The 22,076-nt window shown below is 35.6% G+C and overlaps 1 protein-coding gene across 1 annotated transcript; it reads right to left on the minus strand.

Annotated features, from left to right (window-relative positions):
• Window positions 1-1,188: 1,188 nt before the first annotated feature.
• On the minus strand, window positions 1,189-17,982 carry LOC118029282 (histone-lysine N-methyltransferase ASHH2). The gene is made up of 18 exons (XM_035033134.2): window positions 17,722-17,982; window positions 13,829-17,575; window positions 13,492-13,684; window positions 12,776-12,936; window positions 12,572-12,651; window positions 11,058-11,189; window positions 10,844-10,960; window positions 10,322-10,414; window positions 9,614-9,691; window positions 8,135-8,191; window positions 6,492-7,278; window positions 6,354-6,409; window positions 5,841-5,920; window positions 5,580-5,662; window positions 5,382-5,461; window positions 4,844-4,923; window positions 3,361-3,406; window positions 1,189-2,810 (listed from the first exon to the last, which is right to left on the minus strand). The coding sequence occupies exons 2-18, from the start codon at window positions 17,313-17,315 to the stop codon at window positions 1,623-1,625; spliced, it is 6,798 nt and encodes a 2,265-aa protein (XP_034889025.1). The 5' UTR covers window positions 17,316-17,575; window positions 17,722-17,982; the 3' UTR covers window positions 1,189-1,622.
• Window positions 17,983-22,076: the final 4,094 nt, after the last annotated feature.

The following is a 22,076-nucleotide window of genomic DNA, read 5'->3' on the forward strand; positions in this document are numbered from 1 at the left end:
AGCAACTCAATGGACCAAGAAAAGCTGACGAGACAATCTGGTAGAATTAACATGGACATGAGTTTTGGCTCCTATAATTAAATTAAATCGGATTTTTTTTAACGTCCATCACCTCGACAAATGTATGGATTATTTTTTGGAAGATAATCTTTACAGGAGCAGAAGGATGGCAATCAGCAGTTCAGTAGAGACCAAGAACGACCTAATGTCCTACTGGCTATTAACAAGCGAAGAAAACATGCTGATTTTACTCCTGCATGTAGTCATCCAATTCAGCTGCTTGTAGTAAAATGTTAAGGATCACAATCATGGCAACTATACAATTTTCAAGTAATTGTTCTTTCTTGCCGCCTGTCCTTGACAAATCCCAAACTAACATCCAGCAAAAGGAAATTCATTTTCACACAAATTTCATGTTCTCCATGTTTTGGTACCATCTCAAGGATCATAGTTGATTAAATCTAGTTAGTGATCCAACAAAATCCATGATAAAGATCCAACATCATGATGGCAGTAATACCATAAATGGTGATCACACCCGACGAAACCTAAACAATTGGTGAGACTGGAAATCTTATAGAATAAATCACGACATACCATAAATGTTAACCACAGCATGCTACAAGTATATGCACACCAAGCGACATAAGCAGGCCTTTTCATCAAAAGTCAAGCATTTGTGCCCGATCAACATATTATCTTTTAAGAGACTTCAATCTTATTGTGCTATTAATGCTTTCCTTTTCTGCTGCTAATAAAGAAGTGCAATCTAGGGGGCAAAATATTATAATAGATTTTATTTGTTAAGGATTACGAGCTCGGTGTTCATGCATAAGATGAAAAGGAGACAAGGACAGCCAGCATGAATTAACAGAGAAGTTAGTTTCACACTGCACACCACTAATCTTTTGCTATGAACGTATGTGTTGTGGAAACTCGACGTGCATAAAAGTTCTTCCAAAATCACAAAAGTCAAGGCAAGAACAATTAGAATTTGCTATTTTTTGTAATAACGAGGCATTCACTTGATTGTAACTGCAAGCCATTGACTTGATTAAATCAACGAATGACTGTAGCCACTACAGTTCAGCTCGAGACCCAAACTCCAAAATCCGTGAAACTAATCGATGGAGAAATTGCACCAGCCAAGTACAAAAACTAATTTAAAAGAATCGAGAAACCATCGAAGAAACACAATCATCTTTCACCTTCCATATCATCAAAGAATTTCTTTTTTCCAATGCAAGATGCCAATAAATTGGTTATCAATTCCAATGATAAACAATATTAATCCTATGAGAAAATTTTAGATAAACAAGACTACCTACCTCTTCGAGGTGTGAGAAAATGGATCAACATCCAACAGAAGACATTGCCGGATAAGAAGAATGCTTTCCCTCCAGCTATAGCATCACAACTCTGAGTATGAGGATTGACATTCCGAAATGAATGAATTTCCCATTGAAAATGAAAACCCGAAAAAAGAATCGAGAATACATTAAAAGTATGGTGAATAATCAGTAGCTCTTCAGAGCATTTCCTAAAAAATCAATGCTCATTTAGACGCTGTGCATGCTGATCAAGTATTTGCCAGCCTTTTCCAGTCTACAGCTTACAACCTGTCAACAGTATGAGTTCCTCTGTTCATTTGTTAGACTTCCCATGTCAGTGCTGCACATTCCACCTCTTGAGTTGTCTCCTACACATCCCCACCCATTCCTATTCCGAACCCATGGAGGAGACACTTTATTCCACTTCTGTTGCTTAAAGTACCTCCTTCCCAAATCATATGAAAATCCCCTCACACGTTTAAATGTTTGGTGGTCATTTGGACCAGGAATATTCACATCTGGTTGGTTACCACCACTCATGCTTGGACTATTTTCATTTGGACAAGTGGTAGGATCATGGCTGTCCTGTTGCCCTTGATCTGCATCACCATCAACCTCCATAGAGCTCGCATCACAGGAAGGTTGGGTCCCTTTCTTACAGGAGGGAAGTGGTGGTAATGGTGGAAAAGGATGGAAAGGCATGCCAGGAGCAATAACCCAACTCTCTACAGTTTCAGCCAGGGGTGATCCTGATTGCTGCATAACAGACAAGGGAATTCCATACGAGACAGGAAAGCGGGAATTGAATTTCTTCTGTGGAAGACCGACAACCATACCAACAGGAAACTTCAATTGGAAAACATTTTGTTGAGGGGGTTCAGCAACGGTGGAAGAAGCATTGGATGCAAGAGCAGAGTTAATCGGAGATGAGAATCCAGGTGGAAAATCCTCGTGAATATTCTGCTTTCTGTCATCAGCACTACTAGATTCATCTTGCCAGCGATAATTGCGAACACAATGAGGGCAATAACTGTACTCTCCACCTGCCTTGTCCACATGAACTGGCACTTCTTTACTTAACTCAAGTACTGGGTTAGATTCATATTGTTGTACCAACCCAGAATTAACATTCTGTTTAACATGCTGAAGAGAGCTGGAAGCTATATTTCCCACAGCAGGTTGATCCCATCTAGTTTTACGCTTGCGAGTTCTTGTACCGCTGCCTACACGATTCACAGAGCTGTCCTCATGGACAGCAGTGCCCCCTGAAGTCATTGCAAGGTTTGATTCCACAACACCATTAAGTGCTTCTGTGTGTCTTACACCCTGATCATGCCAATGATTATGAGAAGCTGAAACCCTATTGCAGTTTGAACCTCTGTGATTCTCCATCCTCCCATCATCCCTATCCATATAGCTATGCTTTCTGATATGTCTAGGGATCCATCTATCTCGAAAACTTCTTGCAATTTGATGAACCTATGCACACATGCACCACAATCATTAAAGCTCAAATTCCACACCCAAGGACAGCAATTAGTCATTACACGTTGCTTTATCTCTAATACAGACTCACAATAAAAATTGCAAGAAGCCATCCTAAAAATTTGCAAGCAACATTCAAAACCATGAAGTCAGAAAAAGCCTTTTGTCCAAAGTCAGTCCTTTCTATTTTGGTTTGATCCAGCAGTATTTGTCCACCGTCAAAATTTAATGCACACAACAGTTTTTTTTTAAAAAAATTAAGGCTTATCATATTGTTGGAACCTTTTTTTACTCAGCATGGTAAAATACAAGGTCAGCATTGGCATTTCCAATACTTGTAAAAGAAATCAAAGCTCAATTATCATCGAATTGAAGAAAACTTTAAAGAGAGAGCTTGGAGACGGTCTTAAACCATGTATCCTTGCGGGGTTGAAAGCAATCACCCCAATCTGAAGAGTAAATTTTGGTACAGAAGAGGCACATAACACAAGTATTAAATGTGAATTTAGAACCAGGTTATGAAGTAAAGAGTCAGAGACAAGACCTGTTTGTCATCGTGCTCTGTCAGGGACAACATGGATTCTGTAAAGCTGCATAAATAAAACTTATCAGGGAACACATGCCAGTAAAATAAATATGACAAGAAAAACCAGCATTTTCATATTGCATGCAATGAGTCAACAGCTGCAAGAATTTGGCTGTCTTGAGAGATAGAACAGGAAACCAGAAAGTTAACTGTAGCCAGTTGGCGATGTCCTTTAGGCTATCTCTGGGGGTAAAATGGGGGAAGAAAGAAAATGGAGGAAATGAACATATAAGAGGAGAAAATAATCGGAAAGGAACGTATTTTCCATCATTTGTTAGAGAGGAGTAAAAATGAATGGAATCAAAGGAAAAGAATTTTTTCCTTTGTTTGGTACACAAAAGCAAAGGAAAATATTATTTGTGTTGCAATTATAATTATGCCCTTTGAATTTAATACCACAATAAATTTCAGTGATGAGTAACATAAGTTTTAACTAAAATCAACCCCCCAGCACCGGAAAAAAAAAAAAAAAACAAGAAAAGGAAATGAAAGGAAAGAGAAATATAAAGGAAAAAGAAAAACCCACTTTCCACATGATTTCTCCCCCTCTACTCGTTTCCTCTCCCAAACAAGTAAAAATACTTTCCACCTATCGTCCACCCTCCCAAACATAAACCTTAAAAACAAGGCCTACGAATTACTCACTCTAATCAAACTCACCTTCATCTGATCAGATGGCAATTATAGAGATAATGAACAAGAGAGGTTTCGAGTCCTAGGATAGAAGCACTGGTCTTTTGTCAAAATGTAATCACCAACTTATCTTTTCTTATCAGTATCAAATTCCCTATTCCTACAGCAGTTAGGAAACATAAAAATAAAAATGAAGGCTCCTCGTGAAAAACAGAGAATTTCAATTCAATTCTTTGCACATTTATTCCATGATGAACCTTATGAAGTTTCAATTGTATAACAGGCCTCTTTCCTGGGTAATGCAAGCTTCTTTCATCCCAAGGTTGCTTCTCTTTTTTAGTCATTTTATATAGACTCACTTGTTCGGGAAAAGAACCACAGAATAAGCTTGTCTTTCTAACTTATTATTTGCTTCCAGATGTTGGTCAATTCCCTTGGTGAATCAAAAGAGTCTACCCTATCTTCTCTTTACTCTACATCAAACAATATTATTCCTCTGTTCATTTTCAATTCACAAAATCAGCATTCCATCCTAAGAAAATCCTATCAACCTTTTCACTTCCATATATAATTAGTTACAGACCACCAAAATTGAATCAGCAGCCCCTCATGATGATTTCCTACAGCTAAAATGTACCAGAGAAGAAATATGACCACCACACAAATGATCCCAAAGTAAAGTAAACTAAATATATCACTAGTTATCCACCATGCATTTCCTTGTTGAAGAAAAGAAAGGTACGACCCCTATTTCATCAGCAAAGTAGGACAATACATGTATAAATAAAAACCAGACGAATAATCTAACCTCTCCATTCCAGGACAAGGAGGCCCTCCACTTATATGTTCCAATGTAAGTATCTCCCTGACTGCCAAGTGCTCTAAAACCTGCAGAAAAGTCAGTTAATAAAACGCTTTAGTCTCAAAATTCTAGAAAACTTAGCTTGTCATGTTCTACAAGATAGTCTACATGAAATAAATCAAGTTGCAATAATATTTCTGAAGATGAGCAGATGAGAAATTATGGAAAGAGTTCAGAGGTTAAAAAATGATTTTATCCACAAAACTCAAAAGGAATACCATTAACTTGTACTATTATAGTTTATAGTTTCTCCTTCAATAGCCACCACGCTTAATAAAGCATCTATTTTTAACAATTTTGCAATTTTGAACCATGAAGGACTAAGAGTATCTATCTGGAAAAAAAAATGTATAACATTATTACGAGTCTGTTTCTGCAGATAAAACAACTGAGTACTAGGATATGAAATTTGACACAAGTTGGGGCGCATAATAAAGGTGCCTGGTGTGGTATGTCTATATAACAGAGCTGCCAACATGTGCACCTTTAAAAGCTTCCTGAGAATCGGAATCTTTTTAAAGTCCCTTCTGTACTGCTTCATTATGTTGTGAAGCATTCTTAAACCTGAAAGAAACCAACCACCGGTTATTCTTTAAGCAAATAAAGGTGCAACATCAACAAATTTACTAATTCCTACGCAAGATTGGTTTGTATGCCATGCAAAAGGAAGAGGGAAATCTACCATTTTTGTTAATTATATCCATCAGTACCACTCGTGATCTAGTTTTCAAGAGTGCATCAAGTATCATTGAAAGCTCCCGATTACTGCGAAACAAAAAAGCTAAATTATTAAATCAAGACCTCATAAAATCATCTAGCATGAGTCCCTTTCAGGATTCATCTCACATATGAAAAGGAATATTATATACCTAAAGCACAGGGTGGTGGTGATCTTGATGTACAATAGTTATCAGAAACAACATATAAAAACAATGTAAATTACCTCTGAATTGCTTCACCACTTCTAATAGCACCAGAAGCTGCAGTAAGGAGGAGAAGTTTCAGGTAGCCTTTAGGAGCATCCTGTCAAGAAAATAAAATAAAATTACATGGACAATTGAGCAGGAATGTATAAAACAGATAAAGTTTTCAATAATTTTAGAAACAACTCCACATCATTGCATGTAATTTTGGTAAATAAAGAAATGAAATATCCGGATACTGAAGAATCTTTATTACAGAAAATCAAAAGCAGACATTTTTCTCATGAAAAAAAAAGCATGGTTTCATCACACAATGAAAATGCACAGCTACACAAAAAAGTATGGCAGATGCAAGAGCTAACAGTTAAAAATCTAAAAAGAATAAAACAGGAAAGAGTTAGGGGGGGGGGGGGTTAATAAAGCTCACAAGGCAAACATCAGCTACCTCCGAAGGCTACACTGTGTTTTAGGCTATTAAACAACATTAAGAAACTCCCAAAAACTTGAAAAACACTATTCAAGGAGTTACTTACTTTCCGTTTGCTTATGCCACCCTCGGAATCCAACAACTCATTAAGTTTCTCCTGAACTGAAAACATTACAAGGCATTAATCATTTAAGTATTGCAGACAATACCATCTTGACAAAAAGATCAGTTAGAGGATCCTAACCTGCTTCAAAATGGCCATTCGAGGCACTCTCTATTAATTTTTTGGGTTTGATAAGTGGAAACTGAGGTTTGCTGGCCATTGTCTGAACCTTGTTTATGTTTATGAGATTACCAGCAGACTTTCCTTTCTTGATTAAACTAGATTGGTGTGGAGTTTTAATAATAAAACGAGATTTCACAAAAACCCTCTTGTTTTCAGCTGCGGCAGGCTTAGACTTCCTGTTAATCATAACATCATCAGACAATATTTTGGTGGGAGTTGAAGTTGGAGAGGTCCTCAACTTTTGACTGGAATACAAGGATTTGTTCATAGTCTCTTCCTTGGAAATCTCTTGCTGAACAGCAGGTGTGGGTTGGGTCATTACATCTTCAGCCTTTGGGGAGGTTTCTACTTGTTGACTGGAAGAAGAAAAATCTCCAGGTAAACCATTCATTTCTGATGCACTGGGTGATAGAGACATGGCAGGGGTTAATTGGTTTGTCAAATCCTTAATTTCAGTTGCAACCTCCAAGTTCCCAACAGATGTTTTGAATTGTATTTCCCTGTCTTTTGACAAACCAAAGAAATTGGTTTTGGATATTTTATTTTTTAAGCCACCTCCCACTCTTCCATCTTCAAGCATTACAGGTTCAGGAAATTCTTCATCCGAATCAACTTGATCAACTACTTCAGTGCTAGTTGGATCACCACCAATATAGCCTCGACATTGAGGCGTGCCACAATAGCATCTTTTAGCAGCAGCCCCAACAACTCTTACATAGTTATAGTCAAATGTCACCTCTTCACCCTGCCAAAAACCTATGGTTATGAAAATATAAGATAATCATGCATGTATGTGAAAATGAAAAGGCAGGCGTGTGGCCGCGACAAATGATGCCTTTTATGGTATACATGTAGTGAGGCACTGCATCCTCTGATGCTTTCTCAGAAACTTCCACCAAGCATCACTGAATTTCTTTTTTTCATCTGTTGTTTAATTATTGTATTGTTGAAGGCTAGTTGTGCTGGGCAATCTTCAATCAATTGATTTGCAAGCAAGTGATTTAGCAGAAACAAACTAGGAACATTGCTTAATCTTCAAAAGGAAACAAAAGAAGAGGAGGCGTTTAAATACACAAATTTCACCCTTCAAGGAAGAAGCTTGTTTCATAATGATTAAAGGAGCCAATATTTTCTATTAGCCAAACACAAAGGTAACAACATGATCAATCAAGTTGGTAATGCCACAATTTATGAACTCCCCACAAATCTACAGTGTAAAATAAATATGTAAATTCCCACAATGACCAATCAATTTTGTGTAGCAATCCTGCCAATCATGGAATATAATATTCATATAGATTATCTGCTCAACCATTTCCATCCCTTTAAATGTTTAGCAGAGATGAGCAAGTGGTGGACAGCTGAAGTAAACCTAAACACTAATAAAATAAAACAATAAGAAAGGAAAAGTGAAAATAAAAGCACATATGCGAACTTTCAATTTTCAGAAAATCCCCTTGATCATCAAGAGTTGCATACCATGATTCCATGTGCTTCTATGGTAAGTAGAAAGTAACCGGAGATTGAAAAAAGGAAGAACTATGACAACTGTGGCTCAGATGGAAAAGCACAAGATTATTTAACATAAGGTGTGAGCATACCTTCTTAATGTCCCTCAACGCAAATAATCCAATACAGATTTCTCCATTGACCACCCACTGTAAACAAAAATTTACAAAGTCAAGAAAATAAATTAATTGAGAATGTTATAATGGATTTGAAAGTTTGGAATTTAAAGGTCATGCAATTGGCACCATACATAATAACATTAAAAGGATACTTGTGCAAGGATAGAAGGTCATTGAGTATGCCAAAACACTACATAAATCATACAAGGAGATCAAATAAGAATTCTATGTCACTCCAAAGTGCAATGAGTACTTGAAGGAAATTAACCAACAGAAACATGTCGCCAGTCATAGTTTTGTCACAAATTTTTATCTGTTGGTACATAGTTATAAGCCCTATGTGTGATAAAGATTATGTACACAGATGGACCCAAACAGAAGTGGGACATACTTGAACAAAAAAGAAATGGACCAAAACCATTGAGATCCAAACAAACAGGACATGTTGTACAAAGAATATTCTAAAGATTTCTGTTCAAGGTTTCTAAACACTATAATCTCTTACATTTAAAAATAAATAATATAATTTATTTCCATTGTCCCATAAAAATAGACCCAGAGATAAATAATAATAATAATAATAATAAAGCCTTGTTGTTGACAAAGAATGTGACAAAATTAATTTGACTTAAATCTTTCCAATTGCTCTAATCACAGACAATATTTAAAGTAAATTCTTTCTTGTTCTTTTGATTGGAAAACATATATAATATGGAACCAATCAGAAAAAAAGATAGTTTAGAGAAATGAGCGAAATTCAAAATTTGATTTCTACATATATTAATGTATATTGTGGGAAATCCTGCAATCCAAATGGACAGTGCAAGGGGGCAGTGAATTTACAAAATGTCTATAGCACAAAGCCTAAGCCTCGGAAGTCCGGGCACAAAAGAAGCATGGAAATGTATCCAAAACATGGCCAATAGCCCTCTCAGTGGTTTCCTACCAGCCTTCTGAAACCAAATTATACTATAAAAGTAATTAATAACTTGTGACATCAATTTTTCCAATTTAGTAGGTATCCTGTTTGGCATGATTCAAGTGCCTCGTAAGAAAAGGTTTTGTGAGCTGCTGCCATGTATCCCCATGACTAAAGTCAACTCATTAATCATTTTTTAATTCTTAAAATTTTTCAAATACTAAAAAATAGTTAAGCTCTTCTTGGCCTGTTGCCAACCCAGCTATAAGGAAAAGATGAAAAGATCCAGAGAAAGAGGTGCAATAGAGAGAAGTGAAAAAAAACAGAACTTCAGCAGTAGACTTGGGAATATAGTCCTGAAGAAACAGTGCATGAGAAATGGAAGAAATAAAAATTTCCATCAATGACTCAAAGCTCAAGAATGCATATTCAAAGTGCATCATCCAACCATAACAATGTGCAGCAAAGTGTAAAATAGAATCTCATTAAATAAAAGAAAAAAATGAAGAGAGGCATGTATCAAAATTAATCACCTTTTCAGTACGACAATTAGGATCACAACTATGATTAATGAAACGCCCCAAATTTCCCTTCGCACATGCATCGATTACCTGAAAGAAGGGAAAATGTGGATTACAGAACAGCATGAAACAATTGTGGCGAGATAATTAGATAAAAAAAAAAAAAAAAACAGCAGAGATCAAACAAAACTATAAATCCATTCAGCATAGAGAAATGAGACAAAAAATAAAACACAAGCCATTGCAAGAAAATTATATGGTACATCTAGTTAAAGGTGCATCATTAGTAACAAGCATAAGTTAGAAGTTAATATTTGAAATCATAAAATGATTGCTATTTTAGTGAACCTTCAATCAATGATGTCAGCAATCAAAGGACACCTAACACATTTATAAATAATCTCTACAAATCTAACAATTAGAGGGCCCAGGTGCATTAGATACCTCTTGGCAATTTTAACCAAACATATAAACTCAAAAGTTGACAAGGCAGTAGATACTAAATAATGCCAAAAGTTCTGTCTGGTGACAAGTTAGATTTAAAGACCTAGAAACTACCACCAGTACTTTCATCACAGCATTTAGAAGCTGCCTCAAAATCAGATGCATATGCCGTGGATCATTGGCTTTCAATTCCAGTGTTTTAGTGTTGATTAAAGCAAATTAACTTGTAAATAATGAAAGAAATATTATTAAAGGAGAAGAAGAGCTTCAGCAAACCTCACTGCCATCCAATGTCATGAAGTAGAAATGTTTGTGACCCTTGGAAGCATAATCTTTTTGCCTTGCTTCATAAGCATGCACATCAAGCACCTGAAAGAGAACCTATATTAGAAATTTGGAGGAAAGTAAATAGAAAGAAATTTGCATGCACATTTTGAACTAAATCTTTCTTTTGGTGGAATAGCCATGTATGCATGTGGATAGAGCGAGAGAGATCAAACTATCACAAAAGGGCATATTAACTTTAATTATTGAGCACTAGTTGGATAAAGTTAACTCCAAATGTGAATTGAGTTAAGCTGATATCAGAGTTGGCCAGGAAAGTATACATTCATAGAAAGTTTTGAAGTGATCTAGTACTACTCACCTAATATGATCATGCATCAAACATATTATATGCAAGTTAACTAGCATCAGAAAAAACCCAGTACGCCTATGACTTCCAACATTGGCTCAAAGCCCAACTCATGACAAAGTTCACATCCGATCAGCAGCCTACAAAAAATTAAAAGAAGTTACCTCCCCAACGTATTCAATAAGGAATTGCCCTCTGGATATATCCTCATCCAATCGCAGTCCAAAACCTTTCTTCCCACATCGCTCCCATGTCATTTTGGCATAATTGCGCTTTTGGAACTGCAAAATGATACTTAGACTAATGTTTTTAGAAAAACAAATACTATTATGAGAAGTGAAATAATTATTACTATCTGCGAAAGGTAAGCTATGCAACCTGTTGATTTGAGCAATGGTCCCCACATGGACAGGTTCCTTGAACACACTCAATATTAAGCATTCGATTCAAGCATTCATCTCCACAACCTAACCGACCAGCCACAGGTGCTTTGCAGTAACAAACCATGATCTGTTTAAAAAATATGGAAAATTTTGTCAAAACATAAAATTTAGAGAGGCCATGGCCTCAACAAACTTTCCAAAAAAGTTTCTCTTTTTACCAACATAATGAGTGTTAAAAAAGAAATATCTCGATTTACAAACTAGATTTTTAAAGATCAGAAATGGTGGAAATTGGGGGGGGGGGGCATATGAGCAAAAATACATGTTAAAGATTTTTAAAACATTCTGTGCCCACTGGGTATATTAGAATGTAAGAGTCAAGGACTGATCCCAGGGTCCAAATATTTTTGGCCTTAAGTTTGCCATTGTGTACGTGTCAAAGAGAGGGAGAGTAATTACAATGACAGACAAATCGCAAACAAGAATACTGACCACAAAAACAACTTTAAAGGGGAGAGAATCATGTCAATTATTCTTCAAAAAAAATAAAATCTAAAACACGATGGATTGACACTTATCCTAAAACTAGTGATATCATTTACTCTTGAAGGAAACCACGGGAAGATACATGGATGCAGTCAGTTCAGCACAATCACACCTACTAAAACTAGGGATGAAAAAACACCATGAATAGCAGAAGCACTAGCAAAGTTGGCACATTATAAATAGGTACAGAACAACAACAGCATCCAAGGGCAAAACCAAAGGCACACAGATGTCAGCATCATAAGAAAATAAATTAAGTATCAAGGAAGACCGTTTCTTTGTAGCATTAGAAGTATAAAGCAGATTTCTAAAAGAAAAGGATAGTACAATTGTCATGTTAGTGATTGTGGATAGCCTAAGCCATGATTAAGATTAATCATCATCAGCAACAATCATCCTCAAAGGAGTGTGGTTTTGACCTAGGATAGCACACTTAATGGATGAATGTATGTGTTGATCAAATATGTTGCATGACACGAAAACATTTACACATTTTTTATTCAGATTGCAACAGCAAACTAGCACCCTGTCATACTCGGCATTTTTCAAAATATTTTCTAATTCATGACATTTTTCCCAGAGTAACACAATTCCTTGAGACATACGCTAATCTAGATCTATATGAGGACCAACACTACCATGTTTATAAACATATTTTCTTGCTAATTTTACCACTTTCCATGTTACAGTACTAAACCAGCCAGGTCTAAATGTGAGCCATTATGTATGATAGCCATCAAGGCATCCCAGAAACCAAGCCCATAGCCATCTGAGATAGAGTTTGCCTTGCCATAACTCAACATCAGGTGCACACATGCTGCTTAAGATAAAGCACATGTCCTTCCTGCCAGCTACCACTTAACAAAAAGATTCAATTCTCAAAATCTAATGTGATTCAGAACACAGCAATGCATAATTATTGTAACATTGATAGGCGAAAATAAAATTGAGTCAAATTCAGACCTCATCAATAGTTTGAGTTTTACGGCTACGGTGCAGAAACTGATTGGTAGTGATGCGTGTAAATTCATACTCCTTGGAAACTATAAAAGAAGTAAAATATCATGTTAGGTGAAAAGGTGAAACCCTTATGAATCAAAGCACAGGCCCTGCTTCAAGTTTGTGTTTGATCTTGCTTCTCTTCTATGTCTGCCAAATGCTTCATACCTGATGTCTGTCTACATTCCGATTCCATATAATTCGAAGGGGCATCGCAACCATCCTCATCAACATCTGATATGCCCAACTCTGCATTAATTTCTGCATTTGACTTCTCTTGGGGGAAGGAGCAATCAGCAAAGGCTTTATTCATGTTGTCCTTGCAGATCCTAAGAAATCAAAAGAAAAAAGAACAGCTGACAACGTTAGAGAATCAAAAAGTAGACAGTGAGAAAGCGAATAGCGATTAATGTGTACGTCCAAAAACCATGGAAATGCTGTTGTATATATATGTTTTCTAGGTTTGAGGAGAGAGATAGAAATGGCAAGATTTTTGAACTTGTACAGTGTTTGTATTGAAGCTCAAATGAAGAGAAATGCTAAAAAAACCATCAGCAAGAGTCAACAAGAGAATTTTTCAATTATTCAACCAATTGTCTTTGGGATCGCCTAGTAGTCATGCCCTCTGCATGGTGTTCTGCTCTGGAACATTTAAATACACTTAGTTCTTTTTCAGAATGATTTGATGGCTCCTGTGGATTAAGATTCTCATGCTAATTTGGAAAAGCTCTTAACCTCTTTATTGAACCTAATCTCGTGCTAATAATATTTTTTTTTCTTAAGCAAATAAAAGGAATAGATACGCAAAGGGGTGTGCATGCAGCAGAAAAAGAAAAAAAACCACAAGATAAATAAAATGACTAGTAATGTGAAAGATAAAGTACCATTGGCAATGTGTTTGACTAATAGATTCTACAAGTCGAACTGGTATACGCCGCCATTTAAGACAATCATCACAGCGAACCCAAGCATTATCTGAGGATAAATTTTGCTCCATTACACCACTTGACAGCATGTCCAAATCAGCTACCTCTTCTGCAGCAGTATCCTCGCCAGCATCAATTTTTCCATTTTCATCTGCAGTGTGATTACAGCGATACTTCATGTCAGAGCAGAATGCTTCTTGACCTTTGGTATAACAAAAGCGTATATTGAGTGCCATGAGGGCATGACTGCAAAAGCATAAAAAAATCAAATCATGCAATATAAACAATTCAGTACCTATTTCTGGATCATCATCAACTTTGTAAAAAACATGATCACAAACACTCTTCCCCTTGGCTTTGTTCTTTTTAACTGACTTCCTATCATTTCCTCTATCCTTGCAACCATTTGCCCTCCGGCTTTTTGCAGAGTTGGAGACTTTGGACCTTCCCTTGTTCACTCCATTTCCCCTGGATTTAGTTGAAGGAAGAGGATTCTTTGAAATCTGTGATCCTGATGACCTAAGCTCAGCATCCAGTCCACCAACACATATTTTGGTTTCCACACTGATTTCTTCTCTCAAAGCCTCTCCAGAGACTTCAAGTTCAGTCTCTCTTGACAAAGGTACCTGTTCTGCGGAACATTCTTTACTGCTTGGTGTGTTGATTAAACCATTCACACTGCTGGATGAAGTAAGAATCTCGGTAGAGGAAAGGCCATCAGCCTTTCTCTGCCTGCCCCCACGTTTCTTTGCCAATTTAACTTTGTTTAAGCTTGCCGCAGTAGTTGAACAGTTAGCGGCTTGAGGGAGCCTTTCTTTCTTTTTTCCCCTCCTTTTACCATTACCCCCTTGATCTGTAGCAAAATTAGAAGAAGACAGAACAGCATCATGAAAATCTTCTGGACATCTTGCATCGACTTGGCCCTCGGCAACTAAATTGATAACTTCTGAATCTGGTGAAGTTCCAGGATCTGTATACCTCTTCTCAGTTGTTGCTCCCAGTGCTTCAACCTCTGTATGGAGAGGAACCCCAATATAATCTTCCACAGTATCTCCAGGTGACTTTTCAAAAATCGCCATGCCCTCCATGTCTTTGTTTGCAAGATTTACATCCATGACATAAGGATTGCAATGTAACTCTGCCCTTTTCAACTTAATATCAAAAGACTGAAGCTGTTTCCCAGTTCCCTCTTCAGCCACATTATCTTCAGCATAATGGACCAACTTTGACATTTCAAAACTGGTTTCCTGGTATGACTCAACCCCATAATTGCTTACAAGTTCAGCAGATGCTTTTGTATCAATTACCTCTGGGATCATAATCTTCGGATTACCTTCAGTTTGACAAGCTTCTTTTCCCACTTTAACTTTCAAACGAATGCAACTAGCCGAAGCACAGCCTTTCTTGCTAGACCTTTGTGACCTTCCACCAGCACGATTATTCCGCTTTCTGCTTCCTCGGCCACCCCTTGCTTTTTGTGATCCATTATTCTCAATTTCATCAAGTCTGAGACCATCAATCATTGTAAAAGCATGTGTAATATTCCCCAACAATCCCCAAGCAGAAGACCGAGCTGGTTTGGAGAAACAGCTTCGCTTCCTTGTCACACTTTTGAAGACAGTCTCAATACCTGGATGAAGGTTTCGGACTTTGGTTGTATTTCTAGATTTCCTTGCAGCCCTTTTTATCTGGGCCTTCCGGCTTGATTTACGTGCTCCATTGCTCCTTTTTGAAGATGGTGATGCAATGTCATGACACTTGGTTTCAGAAACACTGTCAATGCTGACATGATTCTTTCCTTCATTGATCATCTCTCCAGAACAGTCATCTGCACTGTTAGAGTCAATAGCACCATGTAGTGATACCTGAGCATATATATCAGCTTCTATCCTGGCTGAGGCATCGCTTTCCTGCTCTGGAACCCTCTCTATAGCTAGACCATTGACAGCCTTAGAATCTAGTTCACTTGGTATCAGCTTCTGCTCATCATGATGAACACTTTCTTCTGGCAAACCAGTCGTGGGCATTAATTTCAAGGTCCTCTCGAGGCCCTGTGATGACAACAACCAATTGGAAGTAGTAGTATCTGTCACATCTAAAGCATCACTTGTTTCCTCCATAACCCCTCCTGCAATGAGACAGCTAATGATCTGATCACCCTTCTGGTCATCCGACTGCAGACACTTGCTTGGTGGACATGTAATAGTTGTTGATTCCAAATGCATTCCATGGTTAAGTGAAGGCAATATTTGGTCTTGATTATCAGTCTCTAACCTAGTTAAAAGAACACTTCTTTCTTTTGGAACCACAGCAGGAGACTTACCATCATACTGCTTGTCCAGTTCAACACCATTTATAGGTGAACCATTCACTGAAATTAATCCAGCAGGGATTTCACAGCCTGGCAAACGTCCTATTTCATTAAGAGTAGCAGTCTCTATTGCAGCTAAACCATCACTTTTTTCTTCCATGAACCCTTCCATACTAAAACTCTCTATCCCAGCTAAATCATTGTTTCTCTCTTCCATGGTCAGCACCATAGAGGTGTTCCTGTCCTGCTTTCCCTTCTCAACACCATTTCTAGGCAAACGCTCAGCAGGCATTTCATATCCCAATGAAGGCGATATGTTTTCACAAGTATCAGCAGTCTTTTTTGCCACCAAACCATCACTTTTCCGTTCCATCACAGCTTGAAGGTCGCTATTCTCTAGCCCAGTTAAACTGTCAATTTTCTCTTCCATAACTGCTTCTTGAGAGGCACCACAATCATGCTTGTACTGTTCATTGCCGTTGCTAGGCAAACCTTTTTCTGGTAGTAGTTCTGCAGGCATTCCTTGACCTGATGAAAGCACTATTTCATCATGTATATCATCAAACTCTATTGGAGCTAAGCCACTACTATATTGTTCCATGCCCCCTTGAACACTGACATTCTTATCATCCCTCTGGTCATCTTGTTGATCACCATTTCTGCTCCAATCCTCTGCTTGCATTAATTCTGTTGGCATCTCACTGCCCAGTGAAAGAACTATTTCATCAGAATTAACAATCTTTATTGCAGCTAAACCATAATTTTTCTCTTCCATAACCCCTTGAACACTGCCACTCTCATGATCATTCTGGTCATCTTGTTGATCACAATTTCTAGTCATATCATTCGCAAGTATCGATTCTACAGATGTTTCACATGAGGTTGATGGCACTACATCATCGGAAGTATCAGCCTCTACAGTAACTAAACCATCACTTTCCTCTTCTGTAACACCTTGAACACCCGTTTTCTTATCATCCACTCGGCCATCCTGTTGATCACAATTTCTCTCCAGCATTTCCAAAGACCGTTCACAGTCTAGTGGTCCACCATTCTTGACTCCATGCCCTGCTTTTTCTTCCCGTGATCTATCCGTTTCCCCATTACAATCATCTATCCCACTTTGCCTCCCATCCAAACAACCCCCAATAACCCCAGATTCATCCTCCAATAATTTCCCTGCTGTCAAACCAACCACACTCTCCCCCTCACCCGTCAACCCAATTCCCATATCAGCTGACACAGCCTTAACATCACAGTGGCTGGCACAAACAACATTATCTTTCTGAGACAAGTCCACAAACCCATCAGTCGCACTAGACGGTTCCACATTAGAATCAATTAGACTGTGAGCAGTCTCCAAGACTGGCAGCTGCTCAGAATCCTTGATAAATTCCAAGCACGAATGCTGCTCGGTGGCAGCATGAGTCAAGGGCTCGTGTGGCTCAAACGAATTCTCACACGCCCCCATCTCAGTATACCAATTCTTTTAACCCAATTAAGACGCACCCATCTCTAAGACAGCAATAAAAATAAAAATAAACCAAAATTACACCAAATTGCAACCAACCACAATGCACGACCCTAATCGCCCCCAAATCAAAAAGAAAAAAAGAAACCTAGCCTCTGTTTCATTCACTCACCATCTCCCTCGAAACAAAAGCAGCAAAAACCGGCAAAACAATACCTTGGTCAAAAGCTAGAAGAGAAAAACCCTAGAATCCACCTTCTCTGCAAAAGCAAAAGCCTGTGTAATAAGCCCAAGGATAATGCAGATATAAAAAAATAAAAAAAACAATTAACGAATATATAATAATTTAGCATCCATATCTTTTTTGAAGCACAGAAACAAGGATTATTAGAGAAGCGAAAAAAACCTCTGCGTGAAGAAGAGAGGTATCGGGCCGTTGAAGAACTGAAAGGGAAGGGTTGTTTTTTTGTTTTATTTTATTTAATATAATTTTTTTTTTTTCGGAGAGAGAAAGAAACAGAGAGAATTGCTAATGGGGATGTCAAAGGAGGAATAGGACGCACGGGAAGGAAAAGCGATGGGGGAGCCGGAGAGAGAAACTTAGAGAGAGGAAAAAATGTTATCGATTTTCCTTTTTTTCTCTCTCTCTTTTATAATGGCTTGGCTTTGCAATGGCTTGGCAGTAACCGTTTCAGCCCTACTCGCCTGCGTTTGGTGACAAATGAGATATTATGTGGAGATTTTTCGACACTTGTCATTGAAAGTAGCTTTTTTGTCATTTTGCTTGATCGATCAATTCATACACCTTTTATTTAATAGCATGGTTACTTATTTTTTAAAATGTTTTTCACTCAAAAAATCATATCATTAATATTTTTTTATTTTTTAAAAATTATTTTTAAAATCAGTATATAAAAATAATTTGAAAATAGCAAAAACATATTAATTTAAAGCAAAAAAAATAAAAAAAAATTCAAATTTTTTTAAAAACGCTTTTAAAAAGCATTCCCAAACACCCTCCATGTAAGAATTAATTAGGTGCGTATATTACAATAGTATTGACTACTGGTTATTTTTTAAAATGATATTTTTTATTATTATTTAAAATTTATTTTTAATGTTAATATATCAAAATAATTTAAAAGTATTAAAAATAATTAATTTAAAACAAAAGAATATTTTTTGAAAAATATGAGCACCTTGTAGTGCCAAACATGCTTCAAATAGACTCTAAGTTTTGTTATTTATTTTATCATGTTTATTAGAAGTGAACATGATTTAATTATATAAGTGATTCCATATGTGAACTTCAATTTCCTATAAATTTATCTTTGAAAATTTAAAAGTTTTCAAAAAAAAATATAGATATAGAGGTGCTTGTCCATCCAATAAAAAATTAGTTTATAAACTAAATAGGTGGTTTACGCTAAACCATGGGCTAGAAGAAATAACATAGATTGTGAGGCCATAATAATTCTATAAAAAAAATAAACAAATAAAAAATATGATGGCCAATTTCCAACTATCCAAATATAGGAGGATGAAACCGAAAAAAATAATAAAAAGTACCAAAAAACACATTGTTAAAAACATGGGTAAGTTTGTTAAACCCTGAACATGATAATCTAGTAGAAGACAAACGGGTAAAATTATAAAATTCAATTCTTAAATCAACTCAATGTTAAAACTGAAATAAAAAAATATCAAATCTTACAAAAGTGACCCAAAATATAGACATGATTTAAATCGGGTTAACCCGCTAAACTCATGATTTAGGTTATGAGACATGAATAACTCTATAGAAAGGAAAATAAAGAAAATCACGAAGCTCAAATTTAGAACAGATTGAATATTGAATGATGAAATTAAAAAAAAAAAAATCAGTGTAAAAGATATATAAAAAGGGACTTTAGTCAATATAGGCTAACATTTCAAACTTGTGACCTCGATCATAAGACCGTAATCATCCCTTAAAAAAATCATGAAAATCAATTCCTAACAAATTCAATATTGAATGATAAAGTTGAAAAGAAATAATTTTAAAAAGGACCCAAAGAAAAAAAAATAGCAATGAAAAGAATGAGGATCAAATTTGATATAAAAACAAAATAACAAGATACCTTTTGATTTTGGGTAGGTTAGCGTGAATCCCATGGAGAGAAGAAGAAACAAATGTCGTCAAAGCCCTACTAATATGTTACGCCTCTCCCAAAAGTCCTCATTGTGCTGCTTCTAACACCACCAAGAAAATCATTATTTGATCACTAGAGGAAGTTGTAAACGCTGCCAAAACATGGCAATTTGTCTCCATATGCTAGTGCATAAAATGCAAGCACTAGCCAAGTTGCCTTACCCATTGATTTCAACGTGTCATATTTGTTTTAGTTTTAGTTTTAGTTTTAATTTTGGCATTATTTCACATCAACATAATTTTATTCTATTTTTACAAATCAAGCATTAACTGAGAGCCAAGATTCCCTCACTTTATTGCAAGATCCCCTTATCCAAGCAACTAAAACAAACTATCAAGTGAAATTTCAAATAAAGACAATGTGAAATGATCGAGTTAAAAAAAAGATTGAGTAACCAAAAAAAAAAAGGATATTAAATTTGCCTGGAAATGAGCAAATCATTCCTTAACTACAGTTAAAAAAACACAAAGAGATTTGACATTTATTTAAGCTCGAAATTTGGTCCCTTAAACTCTAATTCTTTTAAATTAATGAAATTACATTTTATTTTACAAAAACAAATGACAATATATTTCCTTAACACCACAAGATTCCCATACATGGGCATAAAAGACAAAACACCAAAATCAATCATAAATCAAAGCAGTGTTAAAGGACCAAATAAAAAATAAATAGAATTGAGGGACAAAATAAATAAGATTAAAACATAGAGATAAATTATTGTGTGAATTCATAGTGATATCTCTCACAATCTACAAGAGATTTTTTATCCTTTTTTTCTTCTTAGTTTTAGCAACAAAAAAAGACACTGAACATTTGTTTAAGCTTTAAATTCAGTCCATAAAGTTATAATTCTTTTAAATGAATGAAATTGAGTTTTTTTTTTCAAACCAAACATTAACCAAGCGACTGAACATTTTATCAACACCATGAGATTCCCAACATAGGTATAAAAGACAAATCACCAAGATCAATCTCAAATCAATGCAATGATAGAGGACTAAATAAAAAGAATAGAGAATTAAGGAAACAAAATGAGAAATAAGATAAATAAATAAATCAATATATGAATCCACAATGGTCTCTCTCATAGTCTATAGTTTATAGGAGATGTCTTACCTCTTTTAGTTTTTTCAGTAATGTAAAAAAAATTAATTGAAGTTGTTAAAAGTGAGTTTTCAAAAGTGTGGAAAAATTCTCGATAAATCTATGGAATTTTTAATAAAAAGAATGCTTATGATATATTTCTTAACTTCATCCCAACAAATACATTATACATCAAAGAGCATGACATGGTCTAGATTTATGGGTTTTTAATTAAAAGTTTTGAATTTAGTTATGAAAAATCACTCTCTTTATGTTATTTGAATATTAATTGTTTGTTTGGTTTAAGAAATTAAAATGCATTTGAAAAAATAATTGTGAAGTGACAACATTAGAGAAATTGATGCCTAAGGATATTTTAGAAAAAAAAAGTTATTTGTTTTATTAGATATTTTTTTTTCCTATTAGTTTAGAAAATTAAATATTATGCATAATAATTTTATTTTTCCTAGATTGTTTAGGACTCTTATTACTTTCCTTTACTTCTAGGATCTAATTTGTTTAGGTTGGGTTTTAGTTTTATCTAAGGAAGTATAAACCTTTTAAATAGAAGACTGCTGAAAGAGAAATATTCAATAATAAAATTATAAATTAGGCTTCTATATGATAGCCTTATTCGGCTTCAATTTGCCTTTTCTAGCTTGATGTTTTCTTGTATTGCTTCTATTTGTGTCAGTTGGTATAAGAGCCTAATGATCTCAGATGTTATTTGCTTACTGTGTGCTTGAATAACAATGATTGAAAGAAATAGCAAAATAAGATGTGCTTATATATGAGGGGATGGAGAGGTTTTCTTTCAAGAAAGAGACATTTAAAAACTAGTGATAGAAAACATGTTGAGATGAATTGCAAAATTGAAAATAGGTGTTAAAAAATTATGATAAAAGACAAGGAGAAATAGATTACAAATTTGATTCATTAGATAGAGAAGGTGAGGAGCTTGAAGGATCTTGAAAAGAGTGATCATGAATCCATAAGTAATTTTTCAATTGTTTTAATACAATTATTTGGAAAATATGGGAAGATATAGGTTTATAAGTGTTATTATATGAAAAGAGTAAGAATTTTTCAAAGAGAAAAGAAAAATCTTTACTTTGTTCCTTAGCAAGGTTAATTTCAACTAAAAGAAAAGGAAAATTAGAAAATTGAGTCTTGATAATATTATTGAGAAATCTTGCTAAATTGAAGATAATTGATGTTGATAGGTTAAATTGAATAATGAATTTTTTAATGAATAAATAAATAATTCAAAAGGAGGGTTTTATCCTCCTCGAATTAAAAAGTTTAATTAAGCTTAATTAAGGGTGTTGGATTTAATCAATAAATATATAATTGGTTTTAGAATTTTAACGGTTCAAATGAATGAATAATGACATAGTAAATTATGTTGGTACAGATAAGGCCGCATAACCTAATCAATAACAAGGGACATCTTCACATGCACACACACTAGGTAGGTGTTTGA

The sequence above is a fragment of the Populus alba genome, chromosome 5 (assembly GCF_005239225.2).
Source record: "Populus alba chromosome 5, ASM523922v2, whole genome shotgun sequence".
Lineage (NCBI taxonomy): Eukaryota > Viridiplantae > Streptophyta > Magnoliopsida > Malpighiales > Salicaceae > Populus > Populus alba.

Excerpts from the sequence above, each read along its gene's own strand:
- LOC118029282 (XM_035033134.2), bottom strand. The coding sequence starts at position 17,315 with ATGGGGGCGTGTGAGAATTCGTTTGAGCCACACGAGCCCTTGACTCAT. Across the intron at positions 8,192-9,613 it reads CTAATTGTCGTACTGAAAAG|TGGGTGGTCAATGGAGAAAT; the intron begins GTGATTAATTTT and ends TTTTGTTTACAG. Across the intron at positions 3,407-4,843 it reads CCTTGTCCTGGAATGGAGAG|CTTTACAGAATCCATGTTGT; the intron begins GTTAGATTATTC and ends TTATTTATGCAG.